General features: G+C 46.7%; 1 protein-coding gene across 4 annotated transcripts in view; it reads right to left on the bottom strand.

Annotated features, from left to right (window-relative positions):
* BCKDHB (branched chain keto acid dehydrogenase E1 subunit beta) overlaps nucleotides 1-21,005 on the bottom strand; it is a 321,362-nt gene that overhangs the window by 160,741 nt on the left and 139,616 nt on the right. Inside the window, exon 9 of one of the 4 annotated variants that reach the window (XM_038397169.2) lies at nucleotides 15,911-15,968. The exons of the other annotated variants lie outside the window; for them this stretch is intronic. Coding sequence (XP_038253097.1) covers nucleotides 15,936-15,968 — 33 coding nt within the window. The 3' untranslated portion in view covers nucleotides 15,911-15,935. Of the gene's footprint in view, nucleotides 1-15,910; nucleotides 15,969-21,005 lie in introns of those variants that run through there. 4 annotated transcript variants of the gene reach the window in all.

The following is a 21,005-nucleotide window of genomic DNA, read 5'->3' as shown; positions in this document are numbered from 1 at the left end:
ACAATGTATCTGCAGTTTAGACAGAGCGCATAATTATATGGCTAATAAAGCAGCACGCATACTCTATAGTACTATAAAACAAATAATATTCCATAAAAGGAATATGGTAATGATTACTTACCAAACTCCCTGGGGTGTTTGTGAGAATTAATGATTGCTAATTGCTTTGACTATGGATAAAGTATTATACAAAGTATTTTTATTATAACTGTATGTTTCAACAGTGACTAATCACTTAAAGCCCTATTTTGCTCTTAGACACTCAACATAATCAGTACCTACAGATTCAATGCAAAAAGTACAAAAGAATAATTCTGCCTATTTTATAAATTAATGTCCCTATCAGATGTAACAAATATCCTACTACTGAGGCTAACACCATTTTCCCACTTGGCAAGCCAAATCTATGTAACTGGTATCCACACATGCCTAGAGGAAAAGATCACTTTAAAAGCACTTCAACCAAATAGATGTTATAATACCATTCTGTACTAGTAATCTTGTTAATAAATAAGAAGCTAACACTGGAACAAGTTATTCTGAGAACTAAAAAAATTGTCTAACTTTCTAAAACAGGACAATTGGCAGATTCGCTCTTTAAAAGAATAACTCCTTTTATCAATCCAAAAGTTCAGTTTACATTAAACACTTTTTAAATACTATGATTTACTAATTGGGCAAACAGTCTATTGCATTCGATTAGCTACAACTTGAAACAGGTTTGCACTAAAAATGCCAGATCCAAACAACTGTGAATTTTGGGGGGGACATTTAGATCCAGATGTGAACTTTGCAGGTAGGAGCCATTTACAAAAAAGGGAAGACTGTCTTATTTAGTTACAGGTCTTGCTTATTAACATGTTGATATGACAACATGAATGAAAACTTTCCATAATCTATTCCAAAGGGATGTGGTAAATTCTCCATCACTTGCAGTCTTTTAGAAAGACCTTCAGTCGTGATGTAAAGATATGCTTTAATACTACAACAAATCATTGAGCTAGAAGCTAGGAATCACAAGGGAAAACTCTGTGGCTTGTATTATTTTTTATTTTTTCCACATCTCTTTAATAATGAGAATGTTTCTCACGTTACTGTCACCTAGAACACAGCCCTTCAGGCTGGGAGCGGAGAGGCCATGTCTCTGCCCCCAAAGGCAACAGGTCCCGTGGCAGCCACCAGCACAGGATGGACAGAGTCAGCTTATGCAGAACAGACTAAGAGAGTTTGGCAGATAAATTGGAGACACTACTAGGTAATGTTTCAAATGCTGTGCTTCACTATTATCATCATCATCAATCATCATCATGCAAGCACTCTTATTCCCATTTTACAACTGACTCAGAAGCCAAGTCTCCTGATAGACCACTCATAAGATTCTCCTCCTCTCATGGGGAAATATTTTAGATATTATTGCTATTTTGCTAGATATGCATTCCCATATAATAAGGAAATGTTACTTAAAAGAAATTTATCATCTTAATTATGTCTGGTCTGGGTTATTATCTTATGATTTTGTGAAGACACTGGAGTTGTATACTCAGTTATTGAATACATTTGGCTATTGAATGTGTTGGATGACTCTCATACTGCAGGTCGTACAAGTTCCTGGATTTTTGATTTTTGATTTATTTTTTTAAAAGAAATGAAGGATAAACCCTCCAGACTTCACAATATACAAGGGGGGAAATACAAGTAGCTTCAATTCATTTCTTTTACTGCTGAACAAATTCTAGTTAGGAAGAGGCTCACATGATTATATAACAAATGAAATATGTTTGTTTGCACAGATGTTAGTCTCCAGATGTTAACATGTTTAGAGAATCTAAGCTATTGTGACTTTCAATTTGAGGATTATTCTAATGACAGAATGGATAAGACAGGCCAAAAAGCAAAATCTTTTGACTTAACACAGATTTCATGTTTGCAGTGTTGTTGTAGCCATGTTGGTGCCAGGATGTTAGAGAGACAAGGTGGGTGAAGTAACATCTTTTATTGAACCAGTAAAGTAGTTGAGAGAGACCAGCTTTCTAGCTTCACAGAGCTCTTCTTCAGGTATGGAAAAATATACTCAAGGAGTGTCTACACATGCAGCACTACAGCGCATCTGGTGAAGACGCTCTATGAAAATGGGAGAGAGCTCTCCTGTTGGCATAATAAAACCATCTGCGGTCTGACATAGTGCTGGACACACAAGCATTTATGCTGTGTAAAAAACGGTTACTTACTTTCTCGTAACTGTTGTTCTTCGAGATGTGTTATTCACATGCATTTCACATTAGGTGCACGAGCATCGGAAACTTTTTCCCTTAGCGTCTCCCATCGGGCTGGCAGGCCACTGCACCGTGCATACATACCCATGCCAGCCCGAACCCCTCCAGTTCTTCTTACCGGTGACTCCGACAGAGGGGTAGGAGGGTGGGTGATGGAATGGACGTGAACACCACATCTTGAAGAACAACAGTTACGAGAAAGTAACCAACCGTTTTTTCTTCTTTGAATGCTTGTTCACGTCCATTCCACATGAGGTGAATTACAAGCTTACCTCTGGAGGAGGGTAGGAGTCACGGAACAGCTGCTCTGAGGACTTCTCTGCCAACTGCTGCGTCCCCTCTGGCCTGCTGGTTGACAGGATAGTGGGTCGTGAAGATGTGCACCGAGGACCAGGTGGCTCCTCTACAGATCTCCTGGATCGGGACCTGTGAAAGGAACGCTGTAGAAGTCGCCTGCGCCCTGGTCGAGTGGGCCGAGACCGCTGGGGCCTGAACAACTGCGAGCTCATAGCACACCCGGATGCAGCTTGTATTCCAAGATGAAATCCGCTGCACCGACACCGGGAGGCCTTTTATCCTCTCGGCTACAGCCACGAACAGCTGCATGGATTTGCGAAAGGGCTTGGTGCGCTCCAACTAGAATGCCAGCAATCGATGCACATCCACGGTGTGCAAGCTGCAGTGACTCGGGTCCGAATGGGGTTTTGGGAAGAACACCGGCAGACAAATGTCCTGGACCAGATGGAATTGGGAGACTACCTTAGGGAGAAACTTGGGGTGCGGCCGGAGCTGCACCTTGTCCTTGTGAAATACTGTGTACGGTGGCTCAGAGGTGAGGGCCCTCAGTTCAGACACCCTTCTGGAGAGGTAATGGCAATCAGAAATGCCACCTTCCAGGAAAGGTGGAGGAGAGAACAGGTAGCAAGGGGCTCGAAAGGGGGTCCCATGAGCTTAGAAAGGACCAGGTTAAGGTTCCATGGAGGGACCGGGAGTACAGGAACACCCTCTCGAACCCCTTAAGGAACTGTCCCACCATTGGGTGGGAAAACACCGAGCCCCCCCGAGAACCCCAGGTGCATTCTGAGTGAGGATGGGGCTAGCCCTTGCTGCTTGAGGTGCAGGAGGTACTCCAGAATGGCCTGCACTGGGGCCTGGCCCAGCTGCACCTGTCGGGGTTCACACTAACATGAGAACCTTTTCCACTTGACCATATAGACCGCCCTGGTAGAGGGCTTTCTACTGCCAAGCAGAATCTGCTGCACAGGAAGGGAGCACTGGCTCTCCAGGGCGTTTAGCTATATAGCCTCCACGCCGTCAGGTGCTGCGACTGCAGGTTGGGGTGGAGAAGCCGCCCACCATCCTGTGTAATGAGGTCCCGGTATAGGGGCAGGACTACTGGGGCCTCCCACCAACAGCTCTAGGAGCTATGTGTACCAGTGTTGATGGGCCCAGGCTGGGGCGATGAGGATCACCACCACCCTGTCCCTGCGCACCTTGAGCAGGACCTTGTGCACCAAGGGGAGTGGGGAGAAGGCATACATCAAGCCCCCTCTCCATGGGATCGCAAACGTGTCCGTGAGTGAGTCCGGGCTGCGGCCCTGGAACGAGCAGAACCACGGGCACTGGGCGTTGGCCTTGGTGGCAAACAGATCCACCCAGGGAAACCCCCACCTGCGGAAGAGCGAAAGCACGACGTCCACCCTGAGTGTCCACTCCTGCATGCGGTACGACCTGCTGAGGGAGTCCGCCAGCTCGTTCTGCACCCTCGGGAGATAGGATACCTCAAGGTGAATCGCATGGGCTATGCAAAGGTCCCAGAGGAGGAGAGCCTCGCAACAGAGTGGCAAGGAACGAGCCCCGCCATGCTTGTTTATATAAAACATGGCAGTAGTGTTGTCTATCAGAACTGTCACGCTGTGTCCACTCAGAGTGGCGTGAAAGGTCTGGCAGGCAAGACGAACTGCCCTGAGCTCCTTCACGTTGATATGGAGCGACCGCTCTGCTTCGGCCCACAACCCCTGCATCATGAGGTTCCCCCCCACCCATCCATGGTCTGACGCATCCATTACCAGCCGTCAGGTCCAGAAGTCGGGCAGCAAAGGAGATGCCTTCGCAAACCACAGGCTGGGACTGCTACCACAGCAGGGAGTCCAGCACATCCCTTGGGGCTGTCACTGCCAAGTCCAGGGGGTCCTGCCTGAGCGGTACACCCGAGTGAGCCATGCCTGCCGAGTCCTGAGTCTCAGTCTGGCATGCCTGACCACGTGCATGCATGCTGCCATGTGGCCCAGCAGCTGCAGGCAGCACCTGGCTGTTGTCATTGGAAACTGGCGGAGGGAGGCCATTGCTTGTTGGATAGCCCAGAATCGGGATACCCGAAGGCTTGTCCTGGCTTGCACCGCTTTCAGGACCACCCCTACGAATTCTACTCTCTGCGTGGGTACAATCGTGGACTTCTGGACGCTGACCAGGAGCCCCAGTTCGCGGAACAATCTCAGGCCACTTTCACATGGCCCTGCACCTCCTCCTCGGATCAGCCCACCAGGAGCCAGTCGTCCAGGTGTAGGTACACCCAGATTCTCTGCCTCTGTAAGAAGGCCGCCGTCACCGCCATGCACTTCGTGAACACCCTTGGGGCCGCGGCTAGACCGAACGGGAGAACCGCAAACTGGTAATGTTATCGGCCCACAGTGAAGCGTGGAAACCATCTGTGCGCTGGGAAGATGACAATATGAAAATACACGTCCTTCATGTCGAGGGCAGCATACCAGTCCCCTGGATCCAGGGAAGAGATGATGGTGCCCAGAGAGACCAAGGGGAACCGGGCCTTGACCAGAAAATTGTTGAGCCCATGCAGGTCTAGGATGGGGCTAAGGCCCCCTTTGGCCTTGGGGATGAGAAAGTACCGGGAGTAGAACCCTTTTCCCCTTAGGCTGCAAGGCACTGCCTCTACCGCCCCTAACCTCTAGCAGTGAGCAGACTTCCTCCTCTAGGAGATGCTCGTGAGAGCGGTCCCTGAAGAGGGATGGTAAGGGCGGGGGTGAACTGCAGCGAGTACCCGTTCCGCACCGTGAGCAAGACCCAACGGTCTGACGTAATGGTAGACCACACACGGGAGAAACGGGACAGGCGGTTCAGGAAACAATGAGACGGATCCAGTGACTGATCTGGTACGCTATCCTCGAGTGCACCTTCAAAAGCCTGGCTTAGTGCTCAGCTGGGGTTTGTGCTGGCCTTGGTTCTGGCCCGGTGTATTATTATTATTATTATTATTATTGTTATTGCGCCATCGCCTGTTATCCCTGCCTCGCCTACGGTAAGGCTCATAGAATCATAGAATCATAGAATATCAGGGTTGGAAGGGACCCCAGAAGGTCATCTAGTCCAACCCCCTGCTCAAAGCAGGACCAAGTCCCAGTTAAATCATCCCAGCCAGGGCTTTGTCAAGCCTGACCTTAAAAACCTCTAAGGAAGGAGATTCTACCACCTCCCTAGGTAACGCATTCCAGTGTTTCACCACCCTCTTAGTGAAAAAGTTTTTCCTAATATCCAATCTAAACCTCCCCCATTGCAACTTGAGACCATTACTCCTCGTTCTGTCATCTGCTACCATTGAGAACAGTCTAGAGCCATCCTCTTTGAAACCCCCTTTCAGGTAGTTGAAAGCAGCTATCAAATCCCCCCTCATTCTTCTCTTCTGCAGACTAAACAATCCCAGCTCCCTCAGCCTCTCCTCATAAGTCATGTGCTCTAGACCCCTAATCATTTTTGTTGCCCTTCGCTGTACTCTTTCCAATTTATCCACATCCTTCCTGTAGTGTGGGGCCCAAAACTGGACACAGTACTCCAGATGAGGCCTCACCAGTGTCGAATAGAGGGGAACGATCACGTCCCTCGATCTGCTCGCTATGCCCCTACTTATACATCCCAAAATGCCATTGGCCTTCTTGGCAACAAGGGCACACTGCTGACTCATATCCAGCTTCTCGTCCACTGTCACCCCTAGGTCCTTTTCCGCAGAACTGCTGCCGAGCCATTCGGTCCCTAGTCTGTAGCGGTGCATTGGATTCTTCCATCCTAAGTGCAGAACCCTGCATTTATCCTTATTGAACCTCATTAGATTTCTTTTGGCCCAATCCTCCAATTTGTCTAGGTCCTTCTGTATCCTATCCCTCCCCTCCAGCGTATCTACCACTCCTCCCAGTTTAGTATCATCCGCAAATTTGCTGAGAGTGCAATCCACACCATCCTCCAGGTCATTTATGAAGATATTGAACAAAACGGGCCCCAGGACCGACCCCTGGGGCACTCCACTTGACACCGGCTGCCAACTAGACATGGAGCCATTGATCACTACCCGTTGAGCCCGACAATCTAGCCAGCTTTCTACCCACCTTATAGTGCATTCATCCAGCCCATACTTCCTTAACTTGCTGACAAGAATGCTGTGGGAGACCGTGTCAAAAGCTTTGCTAAAGTCAAGAAACAATACATCCACTGCTTTCCCTTCATCCACAGAACCAGTAATCTCATCATAAAAGGCGATTAGATTAGTCAGGCATGACCTTCCCTTGGTGAATCCATGCTGACTGTTCCTGATCACTTTCCTCTCCTCTAAGTGCTTCAGGATTGATTCTTTGAGGACCTGCTCCATGATTTTTCCAGGGACTGAGGTGAGGCTGACCGGCCTGTAGTTCCCAGGATCCTCCTTCTTCCCTTTTTTAAAGATGGGCACTACATTAGCCTTTTTCCAGTCATCCGGGACTTCCCCCGTTCGCCACGAGATTTCAAAGATAATGGCCAAGGGCTCTGCAATCACAGCCGCCAATTCCTTCAGCACTCTCGGATGCAATTCGTCCGGCCCCATGGACTTGTGCACGTCCAGCTTTTCTAAATAGTCCCTAACCACCTCTATCTCTACAGAGGGCTGGCCATCTCTTCCCCGTTTTGTGTTGCCCAGCACAGCAGTCTGGGAGCTGACCTTGTTAGTGAAAACAGAGGCAAAAAAAGCATTGAGTACATTAGCTTTTTCCACATCCTCTGTCACTAGCTTGCCTCCCTCATTCAGTAAGGGGCCCACACTTTCCTTGGCTTTCTTCTTGTTGCCAACATACCTGAAGAAACCCTTCTTGTTACTCTTGACATCTCTTGCTAGCTGCAGCTCCAGGTGCGATTTGGCCCTCCTGATATCTTTCCTACATGCCCGAGCAATATTTTTATACTCTTCCCTGGTCATATGTCCAACCTTCCACTTCTTGTAAGCTTCTTTTTTATGTTTAAGATCCGCTAGGATTTCACCATTAAGCCAAGCTGGTCGCCTGCCATATTTACTATTCTTTCGACTCATCGGGATGGTTTGTCCCTGTAACCTCAACAGGGATTCCTTGAAATACAGCCAGCTCTCCTGGACTCCCTTCCCTTTCATGTTAGTCCCCCAGGGGATCCTGGCCATCTGTTCCCTGAGGGAGTCAAAGTCTGCTTTCCTGAAGTCCAGGGTCCGTATCCTGCTGCTTACCTTTCTTCCCTGCGTCAGGATCCTGAACTCAACCAACTCATGGTCACTGCCTCCCAGATTCCCATCCACTTTTGCTTCCCCCACTAATTCTACCCGGTTTGTGAGCAGCAGGTCAAGAAAAGCGCTCCCCCTAGTTGGCTCCCCTAGCACTTGCACCAGGAAATTGTCCCCTACGCTTTCCAAAAACTTCCTGGATTGTCTATGCACCGCTGTATTGCTCTCCCAGCAGATATCAGGAAAATTAAAGTCACCCATGAGAATCAGGGCATGCGATCTAGTAGCTTCCGTGAGTTGCCGGAAGAAAGCCTCATCCACCTCATCCCCCTGGTCCGGTGGTCTATAGCAGACTCCCACCATGACATCACTCTTGTTGCACACACTTCTAAACTTAATCCAGAGACACTCAGGTTTTTCCACAGTTTCGTACCGGAGCTCTGAGCAGTCATACTGCTCCCTTACATACAGTGCTACTCCCCCACCTTTTCTGCCCTGCCTGTCCTTCCTGAACAGTTTATAACCATCCATGACTGTACTCCAGTCATGTGAGTTATCCCACCAAGTCTCTGTTATTCCAATCACGTCATAATTCCTTGACATCACCAGGACCTCCAGTTCTCCCTGCTTGTTTCCAAGGCTTTGTGCATTTGTATATAAGCACTTGAGATAACCTGTTGATCGCCCCTCATTCCCAGTATGAGGCAGGAGCCCTCCCCTCACAGACCTTCCTGCCTGTGCTTCCTCCCGGTATCCCGCTTTCCCACTTACCTCAGGGCTTTGGTCTCCTTCCCCCGGTGAACCTAGTTTAAAGCCCTCCTCACTAGGTTAGCCAGCCTGCTGGCAAAGATGTTCTTCCCTCTCTTCGTAAGATGGAGCCCGTCTCTGCCCAGCACTCCTCCTTCATGGAACACCATCCCATGGTCAAAGAATCCAAAGCCTTCTCTCCGACACCACCTGCGTAGCCATTCGTTGACCTCCACGATTCGACGGTCCCTTCCCAGGCCTTTTCCTTCCACAGGGAGGATGGACGAGAACACCACTTGCGCCTCCAACTCCTTTATCCTTCTTCCCAGAGCCACGTAGTCCGCAGTGATCCGCTCAAGGTCATTCTTGGCAGTATCATTGGTGCCCACGTGGAGAAGCAGGAAGGGGTAGCGATCCGAGGGCTTGATGAGTCTCGGCAGTCTCTCCGTCACATCACGAATCTTAGCCCCTGGCAAGCAGCAGACTTCTCGGTTTTCCCGGTCAGGGCGGCAGATAGATGACTCAGTCCCCCGGAGGAGAGAGTCCCCGACCACCACCACCCGCCTTCTCCTCTTGGGAGTGGTGGTCGTGGAACCCCCAACCTCAGGACATCGCATCTCATGCCTCCCAACCAGCGGAGTCTCCTTCCGCTTTCTCCCCCCAGACATATCATCTGGTCCACTCTCCGCATTGGTACCTGTGGAGAGAACATCTCATGCCTATGGCGAGGCTGGTACTGGCGTTGAGGGGGAGGCTGCAGCTTAAAGGGCTTCCTCTGTATCGCCGGGGTGTGCATACACAGCGACTTGAGGGTAGCTCACGAGTCCTTGAGGCTATGCAACCTCGCATCTGTCTGGTCCAAGAACAACCCGGACCCTTCTAAAGGGAGGTCCTGGAGTGTATTCTGGACCTCAAGGGGCAGGCCTGACTCCTGGAGCCACATCGAGCGCCTCATGACACTCCTGAAGCAATTGTTCTAGCCGCCACGTCTGCCGAATCCAGGGAGGCCTGGAGAGAGGTCTTGGCTACTGCCTTGCCCTCGTCCACCAGGGCTGTGAACTCCTGTTCGGAACCTTGCGGGAGGTTGTCCTTACACTTCCCCACTGCCGCCCAGGAGCTGAAATTGTGCCTGTTGAGGATGGCCTGCTGGTTAGCAATCCTTAAGTGAAGGCCCCCAGATGAGTACACCTTTCTACCAAAAAGGTCCAAGCGTTTCGCCTCCTTGGCCTTAGGGGCTGGGGCCTGCTGACCATGGCATCCCTTTCGTTCACCGCTGAGACCACTAGGGAGCATGGACTCAGGTGGTAAAACAGGAACTCATAGCCCTTAGATGGGGCAATTTATTTATGCTCCTCTCCTTTAGCCGTTGGAGAGCTGGAGGCTGGGGTCTGCCATATAGTCTTATATTAGACTGGATGGTCTTAATGAGCTGGAGCGCTATTCTAGATGGACTTTCGGAGCTCAAAATGTCCACCATGGGGTCCTCCTGCTCAACCGTTTCCTGGGTCTATAACCCCAAATTTTGGGCAACTCTACGCAGCAGTTCCTGGTAGGCTCTATGGTCTATTGTCGGAGAGCCGGACACCTCTGTACCCGCCACCGCCTCATCAGGGGAAGACGAGGTTAGCGGCTGCTCGACCCCCTCTGGTTGGTCCTCCTGTTACCCATCTCCCATGGTAGGGGCCTCCGGCTCAGGCCGGGGCGGGAGTCCATGGGATGGCACTGGGCTTGGTGCTGGACTCTTCGGTCTATGCTGGAGGCCTGGATATTGTTGCCTCCGGCACCATCTGGCGTCGGTGCGGGGACCGGGACCGCTGCACCGAGTAACTTGCCCTGGATGGGGCCCCTGGGCACTCCTGATAGGCCCAGGGGGTCCAGAAGGGCCAATGGCCTGGTGGCCCCCCATTGAGGTTGCCAGCTCCCTTGAGAGTCCCTGCTTTCCGGGCTCCGGTGCGGTAGCTATAGCGGCTGGAGCCGGACTGTGGCAACACTGATTGTGAAGGCCATGGCGGTGCCAACGATCTGCGCAGACCGGAGAATGAGCGGCTCCTGGCTGAGCGGGACCAAGAGCGGGACCGGTATCCCCGGTACCGGGACCGGGATTGGGGCCGGAGTTCTCTGGATTGGGACCGTCTGCGGGAGACCTATGGCGAGTGCCGTCTCGACTCCTCCCGGTGCCAGTCTCTGGGCGGTGCCGGAGAGCGGCGTGTCCTTTCTGGCGCTTCTTTGCATCGACCCGCTGCCGGTGCCGCAACCTCCTTCTGGGCCGCTGGCAAGTGTGAGTCTGCAGAGTTGGAGCTCAACCGGGACCAACTCTGGGGAAGGTCCTGGGACGGTGTCCTCGAGTGGCACACCATTGCTGGCTTACCCCTCGATGGCACCCGAGGCATGCGTGCCGGAGGGTTCTCCCCATAGGGGAGGGGGCTCGCCACCGACAGCTCGATGAGGTCTTTGCAGTCTCAAAGCTGCCAGGAGTGGAGAGCTGATCCGTTATGCCCTCGAGCCCATCGTCCGCACTGAGCTTACTTAGGTCTGGGCTCGGTGGGGCATGTGCTGCTGGGACCGCCTGTGTCAGCGCCGGTACCGTGGCCTTCCCGCTCTTGTCAGTGCTCGGGGCCTTGGGAGGCACCAGCCTCCTGTGCGGGGAACAACCGCACCTTCCTTTAGGCTGTGCCGGGGGCCACACCAGGGAGGACCATCGGTGCCAGGGCCTAGCCTGGCACGCCGGGGCCAACAGTTTATGGTGCTTAGCTGGTGCTGGGTCACTCGACTGCTCCAGCGCACTATGCACCAAGGAAGCTTGAGCCGGTGTTGGGCGCTCCGGGCCCGGCGACTGCAATGCGGCCACCATCAACAGTTGCTTTAGGCGAAAGTCTCTTTCTTTCCTTGTCCTTGACTTAAATGCCTTGCAAATCATACACCTTTCAGTTTGATATCCATCCCCCAGGCAACGTAGACACGAGTCGTGGGGGTCACTAATTGGCACAGGTTTGCAGCATGTGGCGCAAGCCTTGAAGGCTTGCCTAGGGCAGGTGCTGGATGCTTCCAAGCACCTAATGACTTAAGTGTCCACAATCTGTATGTAAACTAACTGATAACAGCTACTCTAAAGGCTAAGGGACTGCTCTTCTATGAGAGAGAGGTTGTTCCAATGCCACCACAGACAGTAAGAAGGAACTGGAGGGGGTCAGGCCGGCAGGGGTATATATGCATGGCGCAGTAGCGCCACTCGGGGGGCCCGCTGGGAGCCGCTAAAGGAAAAAGGTTCCTATGCTCATGCACGTGCACACCTAATGTGGAATGGACTCAAAGAAGAATTTATGTCGCTCAGGGGGTGGTTTATTCACACCTGTGAGCAATATAAATTATGTCGACATAGGGTGTAGTGTAGACATAGCCTCAAAGGGAGACCGCTAAATACAACGTGGGAAAGATTGTTTTCTGTAAGTAAACATATTTCAACGGACGGTTCAAAGTGAACTGGCCCGTTAACACCTCTCCAGTCAAATGAGGGGTTGAGGGGGGAGAAAAGCTGGGGGGAAGGTTAGTTAGTGGGATATAGACTGTTGAAATAAACCATAATCCAGTGTCTTATAGGTCTAGCAAACTTATGAATTTAAGCTCCTGGTTCATAATTTGAAGGTGTTGAGCAGGTTTCCTTTGAGATAACCACTGAGAGGACAGATATACTTGTATACTTATGCTAAACAATCTGTTCCAGCTTGTATTTAGCTGTGACACTTGGGGTATGTCTACCTAGGGATAAAATACCTGCGGATGGACCGGGTCAGCTGACTCAGTCTTGCGGGGCTTGGGCTCCTGGGCTGAAAATGCTGTGTAGACATTTGGGTTGAGGCTGAAGCCCAAGCTCAGGGACCCTGTGAGGGTGGAAGATCCCAGAGCTCAGGCTCCAGTCCAAACGCTGACACAGCAATTTTTAATCCCACAGCCAAGCTCTGTGAGCCTGTCAGCTGACCCAGGCTGGCCACAGCCATGCCACGGGCTTTTATCCCCATGTAGATGTACTCCCAGAACACATTTCCCAGACTTTAAGAAAAGCTCTATGTAACCTCGAAAGCTAGGCTCTCTCATCAACAGAAGTTGGTCCCACCTTGTCTCATAGACTTCATATCAGAAACAGGAGTTTGGTTTATAACATCCTACCAGCTTCTCCTACTACTCCATTCTAGAAAGTATGAACAAAGTAAATGCTCTTGTAACTTCTAATTTTCAGAATCAAAGCATGAATGTTAGACAAGAAATAAAACAAAACATATATCCATTCCTTTTCCAGTGGCCATTATACAACTATCAAATAGATCCACAATATTTTCAAACTTGGCATTCCACAGAAAGAAAAAATAGACAAAACCCACAAAATTCTTGGGAAAGCAGAGGTACCATTGAGACCACAGGAAATACAATCTCCCCGATTTCAATTCCTGTGACTGGTGGCACAGCAGCAATTGCAGGGAAAATCCTGCTTAACCTCTGCAACCGCTGGAATGAGCATGGCCAGTACTAGTCTCTACTAACCATGTGCAAACTGTGATTTTTTCGAAAGGGTTTAAAATTTGGACTCTGAGACACATGACACTCATGGCCATAGGTCCTTGGATTTTTGAGGCACAACCAAAAGTGTTCAGGCCAGCTCTGCACAGGGGAATAATATTTGAAATATATCAACCTGCCAGAAACTACTGAATCTCTGTGAGGAAATACAATGGAACCCAGAGAGGGAAATACAGCAGAACTGTTGTCTACCCATGGTTGTCAAGGTAACATGAGTCTTTGGGTTCCTGCAAACAACATAATTCCAGACGAGCTCTCTGCTCACAAAGCAAAATCATGCACGTCATTTATTACTTGCATATTGTTTACAACTGTGGGCTCTTCATAAACAGTAAGTGTGTTCATGATTTGGGCTGTGAACTCTTTTAGAGCCTGGAGATCTTCAATAACTGCTTCAGACTGGCAAAAATCAATAATCTCTTGAACACTTGAACTACTACTACGAACAGTCTCCTCTGTAAAAAATTGAAAATAAATCCTCAATATGTTCAGCTGCATTGAAGCAGCTGTTCTGTCTGGTTATTATGGAGGTTGGTGGGATGGAAGGACTTTTCCCTCTTTCCATTAGAAATGTGTAACTGGGCTTTTCTGGCAGGACAGGCAGTGAAAGCACGTTTTACAGCCACAATGAATTAGTTTACTTTCAAAAGTATCTTCCTCCACAGATTACCCACAAGATTAAGCAAATGTGCCAGGCATGTAAGGTACATAGCATTTAAAAACAAAGATTTCAAACCTCAATCCCAAACTTTCCCCATGTACGTGGCATTATCAGTAACAAATGCAGTAATGCAATCAAATGGTATTGCGAATTTTTCAGCAGTTTCCCTTATTGCATTGCTGACTATTTTAAAATTGACTGCTTCCAAAATGTCACAATGTAATAAAAAAAATCCAACTTGTCTTCACCTGCATCTGAAGTGTCTGCATCATCACTGCTTGTTGGAACAGGGACAGCAAGAATGTTAAGCACATACCTATCTTCAGCAGTGGTAGTTTCATCTGACACAATGCTAATTCCTTAATAGGACTGCAACTTTTCCTTTAATTCTTCAATACAACACAGTCAAACACTTGGGGTAAGTAAAACTTTCTAAGCTGATTTGCACTTGGTAGATCTGCTGTTGTTCTCCTAGTCTTACTTCAAATTAATCACTTTTAAAAGATGGGTGACTTTTATGTGAAATTCCACAAAGGCCATATGTAACAACTTTAGTTATTGTTGCTCAGGGCTGTCATTAGACATGCTGGGGCCCAGGGCAGGAACTAAGGAATGGGCCCCCATGGAAGGCGCCTGCATTAGTCTCTGCGGGAGGAGCCAGCACTTGGCAGGAAGGTGTTGATGTTGACTGACCTACAGGCCGGGTGGAGGTAGTGCTCCCTCTGTGTCCTGCTGCACCCAAGGGGGCTGACAGCCGGAGCTGAAAAAGCCACAGCGATCTGTTAAAGTCACGTAACCTATGTGATCAGATCATATCCTTAATCATGAGAAAGATATTTAGCATTACAAAGATATTGTAAAGTAATGGTTTTACTGAGACAGTCCCAGTTTTTCCATAAAATGTCAGTGTGCCATGGACTTCTCGACCCCCGGAAATGTCCTGGCTTTTCATTTTCATCAATCAAAACTTTTTTTAATGGGTATTCAATATATATTGCTGTTCTGAGTAGAATTTCCTCTATATACCAGAACAAACAGTCCAGTGAAAGATGTGTTCAGTGTACCAAATAGCGTTTGGAGTGAAAAATCAAATTAGTACAGACATTATCAAAGCTGTTCTCTTGTTCAACATGAAGAGTCACAAGGTGTACATTTTTAACAGTAAGAGTAATTGACCATTTCAACAATTTACCATTTGAACAGTCATGGTGGGTTCTCCATCACTGACTATTTTTCAATCAAGATTGGATATTTTTCTAAAAGATGTACTTAATCTAGGAATTATTTGGAGGGAAGTTTTATGGCTGGTGTTATAGAGGTGGTGATCACAGATTCCAAGGCCGGAAGGGACCAATGAGACTTGTTCAGTATTTTGAGATAAACTCATTCAAAACAGGTTTCAGAGTAGCAGCCGTGTTAGTCTGTATTCGCAAAAAGAAAAGGAGTACTTGTGGCACCTTAGAGACTAACAAATTTATTTGAGCATAAGCTTTCGTGAGCTACAGCTCAGAAGTGAGCTGTAGCTCACGAAAGCTTATGCTCAAATAAATTTGTTAGTCTCTAAGGTGCCACAAGTACTCCTTTTCTTCATTCAAAACAGTGTTCCTAAGGAAAAAAATCCTCCACTTGAGAAAGAGGTGCGTTTGTTGATTCAGCAGCTGATGTGACATCAGCATCCTTTTTTTAAAAGGCTTTTGTCTTCTGTATTGTTATATTGTGACCCACAAAAAAGTGTCTCCATTTTTTATTTTGAAAAATATGGTCACTTGATTTCTTGGGTATTGTATTTGAGAGAAACTCCCTGTGAGGAGGCCTCTGATCCGTATGTTTTATATGGCAATACAGCATGGAAGAGGTTACTGTACATGTGGATGTTAGTTTCCAGTGACAATGGTGTCACACATTTATACTGTTCATGGGGAGTTATGCAAATTAGCACTATCTGCTGCCATAAAGCCTAACTTTGCACATAGTACAATATACAAACTATTCGGAGATTGGTCCCTGAATGATATACTGTTTGGTTTTTAAAATGTTATGTTCCAAGTGCATATGCTTCATTGAAAGTTTGGTCAGCTCTGCCACAAAATATTCCTATTGCAGTGACAGAGAGATGAGCAATATTAATGTACATTACATGTAACTTACTGTTCAGCTATTTAAATCTTTTCCATTATAGTTTCTCCATCATGGATTTCATGCCAACCTATTAAAAGGGTAAAAAAGGAAACATGGCAGATACATTACAACTCAAACAACCTCATAATCTCATTTATGTAAAACCTCTCTCGCTCCACCTTGCCCCATGTCATCTATCCCTGTATCTGAAAGCACCCATAGGTGTGCACAGCACAAATGGAAAGACAAGCTCCCTGATAGAAGAGTAAACAATCTAAATGTCAGATGTGATGTGATCTGTGGAGATAATGAATAGTAGGAAGAGGATATGAGGAAGGAAGAAATATCTTCAAAATCATGCAGTTACTAAACTAGTTGTGTACATGTCCTGGTGGTTAAATTACTAGAGTTTATAAAATATTTTATAGTCGCTAATATTAAAAAAAAAATTGTAGGCCTGTTATAAGAGATTTATCTGAATGAACCGAACAGGAAAATATTCCAAGCGTAAGGGCAGCTAGAAAGAAGGTAGAGGACTAGAATGTCAAGGCTGGCATCACTGGTAGAGCGAAAGCAGCAGAGAACAATGTAGAAGACTAGGCCTGAGAGGTAAGATTAGCATTTGGATTGTGATCTTGCAAGTTTTGGACCACTTCCTGCGAGTTATTGAGAGCCTCCAAGTCCTGTTGACTTAAATGTAGAGTTGGTCCCTTAGATTTCAAGCTACTTGGGGCAGGGACTGTCCCCTCAGTCTCTCTCTACAGTATCATGGAAACCATGTTACTGCATACAAGTGTTCTGAAGAGTATTTATAACATGGAGACATTGACTTGTGCCTTATACACACTCTTCATGTTGGCTCAAGAAAATGATCATTTAAAAATGTTAGGATGTAAAATGCCACCTGTCACTCCAGGTGGCTACCATGGCTTAGGTAAAATGGTGCCTGACAAATGACCATCAGTGCATTTCCACTGTGTTTGTGAACTGGTAACTTACAACCCAGTGCAGAGAATTTTAAAATCTTTACATAATTATTCAATTAGAAAGAATGTTATTATATAGAAACCAGGATTCTCGATCATTTTGCTTTGTATTGAGTTTGCAATGTAATATACGTCAATGTATCTTTTTATTTATATGTTAAGTATTCTGGATATGAGACAATGCCTGCGCAGTATTAAATATAAAATCAGGTAAGTTTGTGGTTTGGCAAAAGTATTTACACTAATATGGTTATGCAATGATTACAAGATGAAGTAGTTTGTCCTGTAACTGGGACCAAAAAATAAATAATAGTAATAATAAAATAATAAAATAATAATAATAATGTGGACATAATGTGACAAAATACAATCAGAAGTCTTTTTCTCCCTATATGCCCAATTCTCAATTGAGCATGAAAGTAATATTTGTCCTTTTTTCCCCATTATATGTAATTGCATACCCAGCAAGAGGGTAATTTTCATTGTCTTTAGTATTCTAATTATCTGTTTGTTTTATTGCAAGTAAAATGTTCACCAATGTGCGTCTTCCTCATTCACTCTTGTAAAGACAAAATTCTCTTTTGTAAGATATAGTGCCAAGTATTATCATACATAAATGTTCTTTACTGGTAATAAAACAAAGCATCATAACAATAAGATAAATTTTATATTCATGGGAAGTACTAATTAGTCTTGGATTTGATAATAGATCTTAAAAGGCTTCAACGTTCCTATGTTTTATGTAACACAATCATCAGCAGTTCAGACTGTCCTCACAGTAGGCTCATCAATACTTATTGCTAAATTAAGAAAAAACACTTACATTAAACTAAGAAAATGCCATTAAGCAATTATCCAGGATAACACAATTTCAATACTATGAATTGCCATAATTATAATGAATATAATTAAAATATTTTTAAACTAGACTACATCACTTGGTTCAGAGTCATAAAGGTTAATAGCCCTTTTACATCCACTGACTCCAGGGATTACTGTTAAACTGGAGTCATGACTAATAAGGAAAGTACTAACATTTAAATAAGTGTAGTTTGACTTAGTAATTACTATTATAGGGGAAGAGGACAAACATCTACAGATATCTCAGAGTGGAAATGCCACGTAGGGAGAATAATTTAATTTATTCCACCCAAAATAACAGGATGAAATTAGGACACAAAGTATAGGCTGAATATCAAGAAAAGGCTTCCTGAGTTTTTCCCACAACACCCTCCTCCCCTCACATAATTCCCTCCTTAGCTGGTCCACACAGTCTCCTCATTATCCAGAGACCCAGGTAAGGATTAGGACCCCTTTCTTCTAGATACTGTTTAATCATAAAAATGTTGCTCTATTCATCAAAATTTTCAACCAGTTCTAGTGTAAATGAAAAAAAAAAAAAGCCAAACACACATACAGATACCTTTCTATAAAAATAGATTTTTGACTCTAGCCTGATACCATCATGACACGTTATGTAAGTGCTGCTCAGATTGCTGTTTATTGATACATTATAATTATAAAAAAAAAAAAAAAACTTTTACTGATCTGGAAGATCAATCTCTTTTCCCACTAACCCACAGACTACATTACCTGTGTGACAGGAATTATGTATAGATGCATATTACTCTCTGTACTCAGGAATAATCCTTCCTTATGCACAATTTGTTAATAGATCCACGAAAGACTAGACCTGAAAATTTCAAACTCCTATGCAATTTCCATTGAGGGAGGAGATTAAATTAAGCACCCATGTACAAAACTGATTGTGATGGGGTTGGGACTCACCACCACAGTGCCTCCTGCTGTTCACTTGAGAATTAGCTCAGTTCACACGGAGTGCCCTCTGCCGGTGGTGTCCCGTCCATCTCTCGCCCTAGATTGACGTCTCGACCCACATTACTCCCAGCTTGCGGCATCCTCTTCAGGACACTGCCCTCCGGCAGTGCCCACTGCTCCACTCTCAACCCTTTCTGGGGGTTTGGTGTTATCAGCAGTTCTTCTCTTCGCCCCAGCCACAATGGCCAATCACACCCCAAAGTCTAACCCCTTTTGGCAGGGGTCTGGTGCAGTCTGTGATGGCCACTCCAAATGGCCAGGTGGAAGTGCAAGGGGGAAGGGAGGGGGGACCCAGGCCCGCCTTCTACTCTGGGTCCCAACCCAGGGACCTTTTGGTGGCAGCTTTCCTGCTTGCCCTCCTTCTCTCCCTTTGTCCATCTCTCTCCCTGGGCCATTTCCCCTTCGGCCCTTTTGCACTGGCTAGGCCTTTTTCTCAGGGCCCGCAGCCCGGTACTGGACAGGAGTTCCCTTCTGCTCCCCTCCTTCCCCCCCCACCCCTGCTTGCGCTGTCCCTGGTGCTAGTCTTCTCACACAGGAGACAGACCTTCACCCCCTGAAGGTCTGGGAGAAACTGCCTGCTCCCTTTCTGGGCAGCCTTTATATAGGACCTAGCCTAGCCCTGATTGGCTGGCTGTCATACTGGCCCTGATTGGCTCTCTAACAGGCCCTCCCTGATTGGCCGCCACCTTGCGCAGCCACTCTGGCCTGTTGTAGCCCAATCTGGCATGGGGGTGGGGCACTGCCCCACCACGCTGATCTTAGTTTAAACAACTCAATCATTTTAAAAGTTTTTCCTAAAACAGCCAGGAGTGTATTAATGGGCTGCAAGATTTCAACTCAAAGCCTTTTTGCATTTCTATAACTCTAACAGTAATCTGAAGCATCAAAATTTTAATATTCCACACTCCTGGCTCAAAAGTGGCAGTCTACTTTAAAAAAAATAGTTCCAGAGTGCTGCCCTTGTAAGACTAGTAGTAGCCTGGAGTGTACTTTTTATTAAACCCAAAATAGGAGTTTACAATGGAAACAGTGACAAACTTAACTCTAATAGCACAAGTGGTACAACTATAATGTCATTTTATAGATTATAGGCATTGATTTATCACGAAACCTTAAAAGCAGTGTGAAATGGCAGAGAATAGTAGCTTCTCGCCAAGGCATATGTAATTCTGATCCTCCGATACCTGCATTGGAACTACCGGGTTCAATACTAGGAGGGTGCCTTTGGTGGTTGCAATGAGAGTGCACAATCATGGTTGCTAAGCTTGTTGTTCCATTTGTCACAATCCAATAAGATGAAGTAAGCTGAGGGGAGTGGGAACTTCAAGTTGGTGGGCCAGCAAAAGCACAATGGCTATTGTACGTCATAAGCATTGAACAGCTGCCTGTGAGCAATAGATATAATTCCCTTAGAATACTTAGACGCATTTTGGTATTAGCGGCTGGCCCTCAGGGCTACCCCGGCTCTCAGGTTCTTCAAAGTGCAGCTCTGCAGCACACTTGAGAAAACCACTACTCCCAAATAGAGTAGACAAATGAAAATCCTTTCCATGGAGTTTGCCTTCACAGAATTGCATTTGGGCACTGCTTTGACCACCTCATCTCCTTCTCCTACCTCTAGTGCTTTCCCTCCTGCTCAGGGGTGCTCATTTCAGTGCAGGTGTCAACATTCGCTCACACTGTTAAGCACTCATATAGCTGACATTTGCGGGTGCACAACTGCACTCTCTCCAGAAGTGTCTCTACACAAATGTATAGCAAATTGCAAGTGCCCAATGCTAGTATTTGGCTGTCCCCACTTTTCAGCAATGCTCAGTGGACAGAAGAATTGAGCCCATAATTTCTTACTGAAGAGCACAATCAACCTGTGAACTATTTTCTTCCTCTTTGTGTTAACAGATAAGGTTAAAAACAAAAATCACAATTATCTTGACCATTTGAGTCCAGAGCCACATTAACCACACAAGATCCACTTCCTGGACACTGCAATGCAAATAAGTGATGGTCACAAACACCATCCTATACCGGAAACCTACTGACCGCTATTCTTACCTACATGCCTCCAACTTCCATCCAATACACATCACACGATCCATTGTCTACAGCCAAGGCCTAAGATACAACCACATTTGCTCCAATCCCTTAGAGACAAACACCTACAAGATCTTTATCAAGCATTCTTAAAACTACAATACCCACCTGGGGAAGTGAGGAAACAGATTGACAGAGCATGATGGGTACCCATAAGTCACCTACTACAGGACAGATCCACCAAGGAAAATAACAGAACACCACTGGCC

This window comes from Dermochelys coriacea, chromosome 3 (assembly GCF_009764565.3).
Source record: "Dermochelys coriacea isolate rDerCor1 chromosome 3, rDerCor1.pri.v4, whole genome shotgun sequence".
In the NCBI taxonomy this organism is placed as follows: Eukaryota; Metazoa; Chordata; order Testudines; family Dermochelyidae; genus Dermochelys; species Dermochelys coriacea.
The sequence above is the reverse complement of the archived record's forward strand: the minus strand, read 5'-3'. Positions and strand labels throughout refer to the sequence as shown.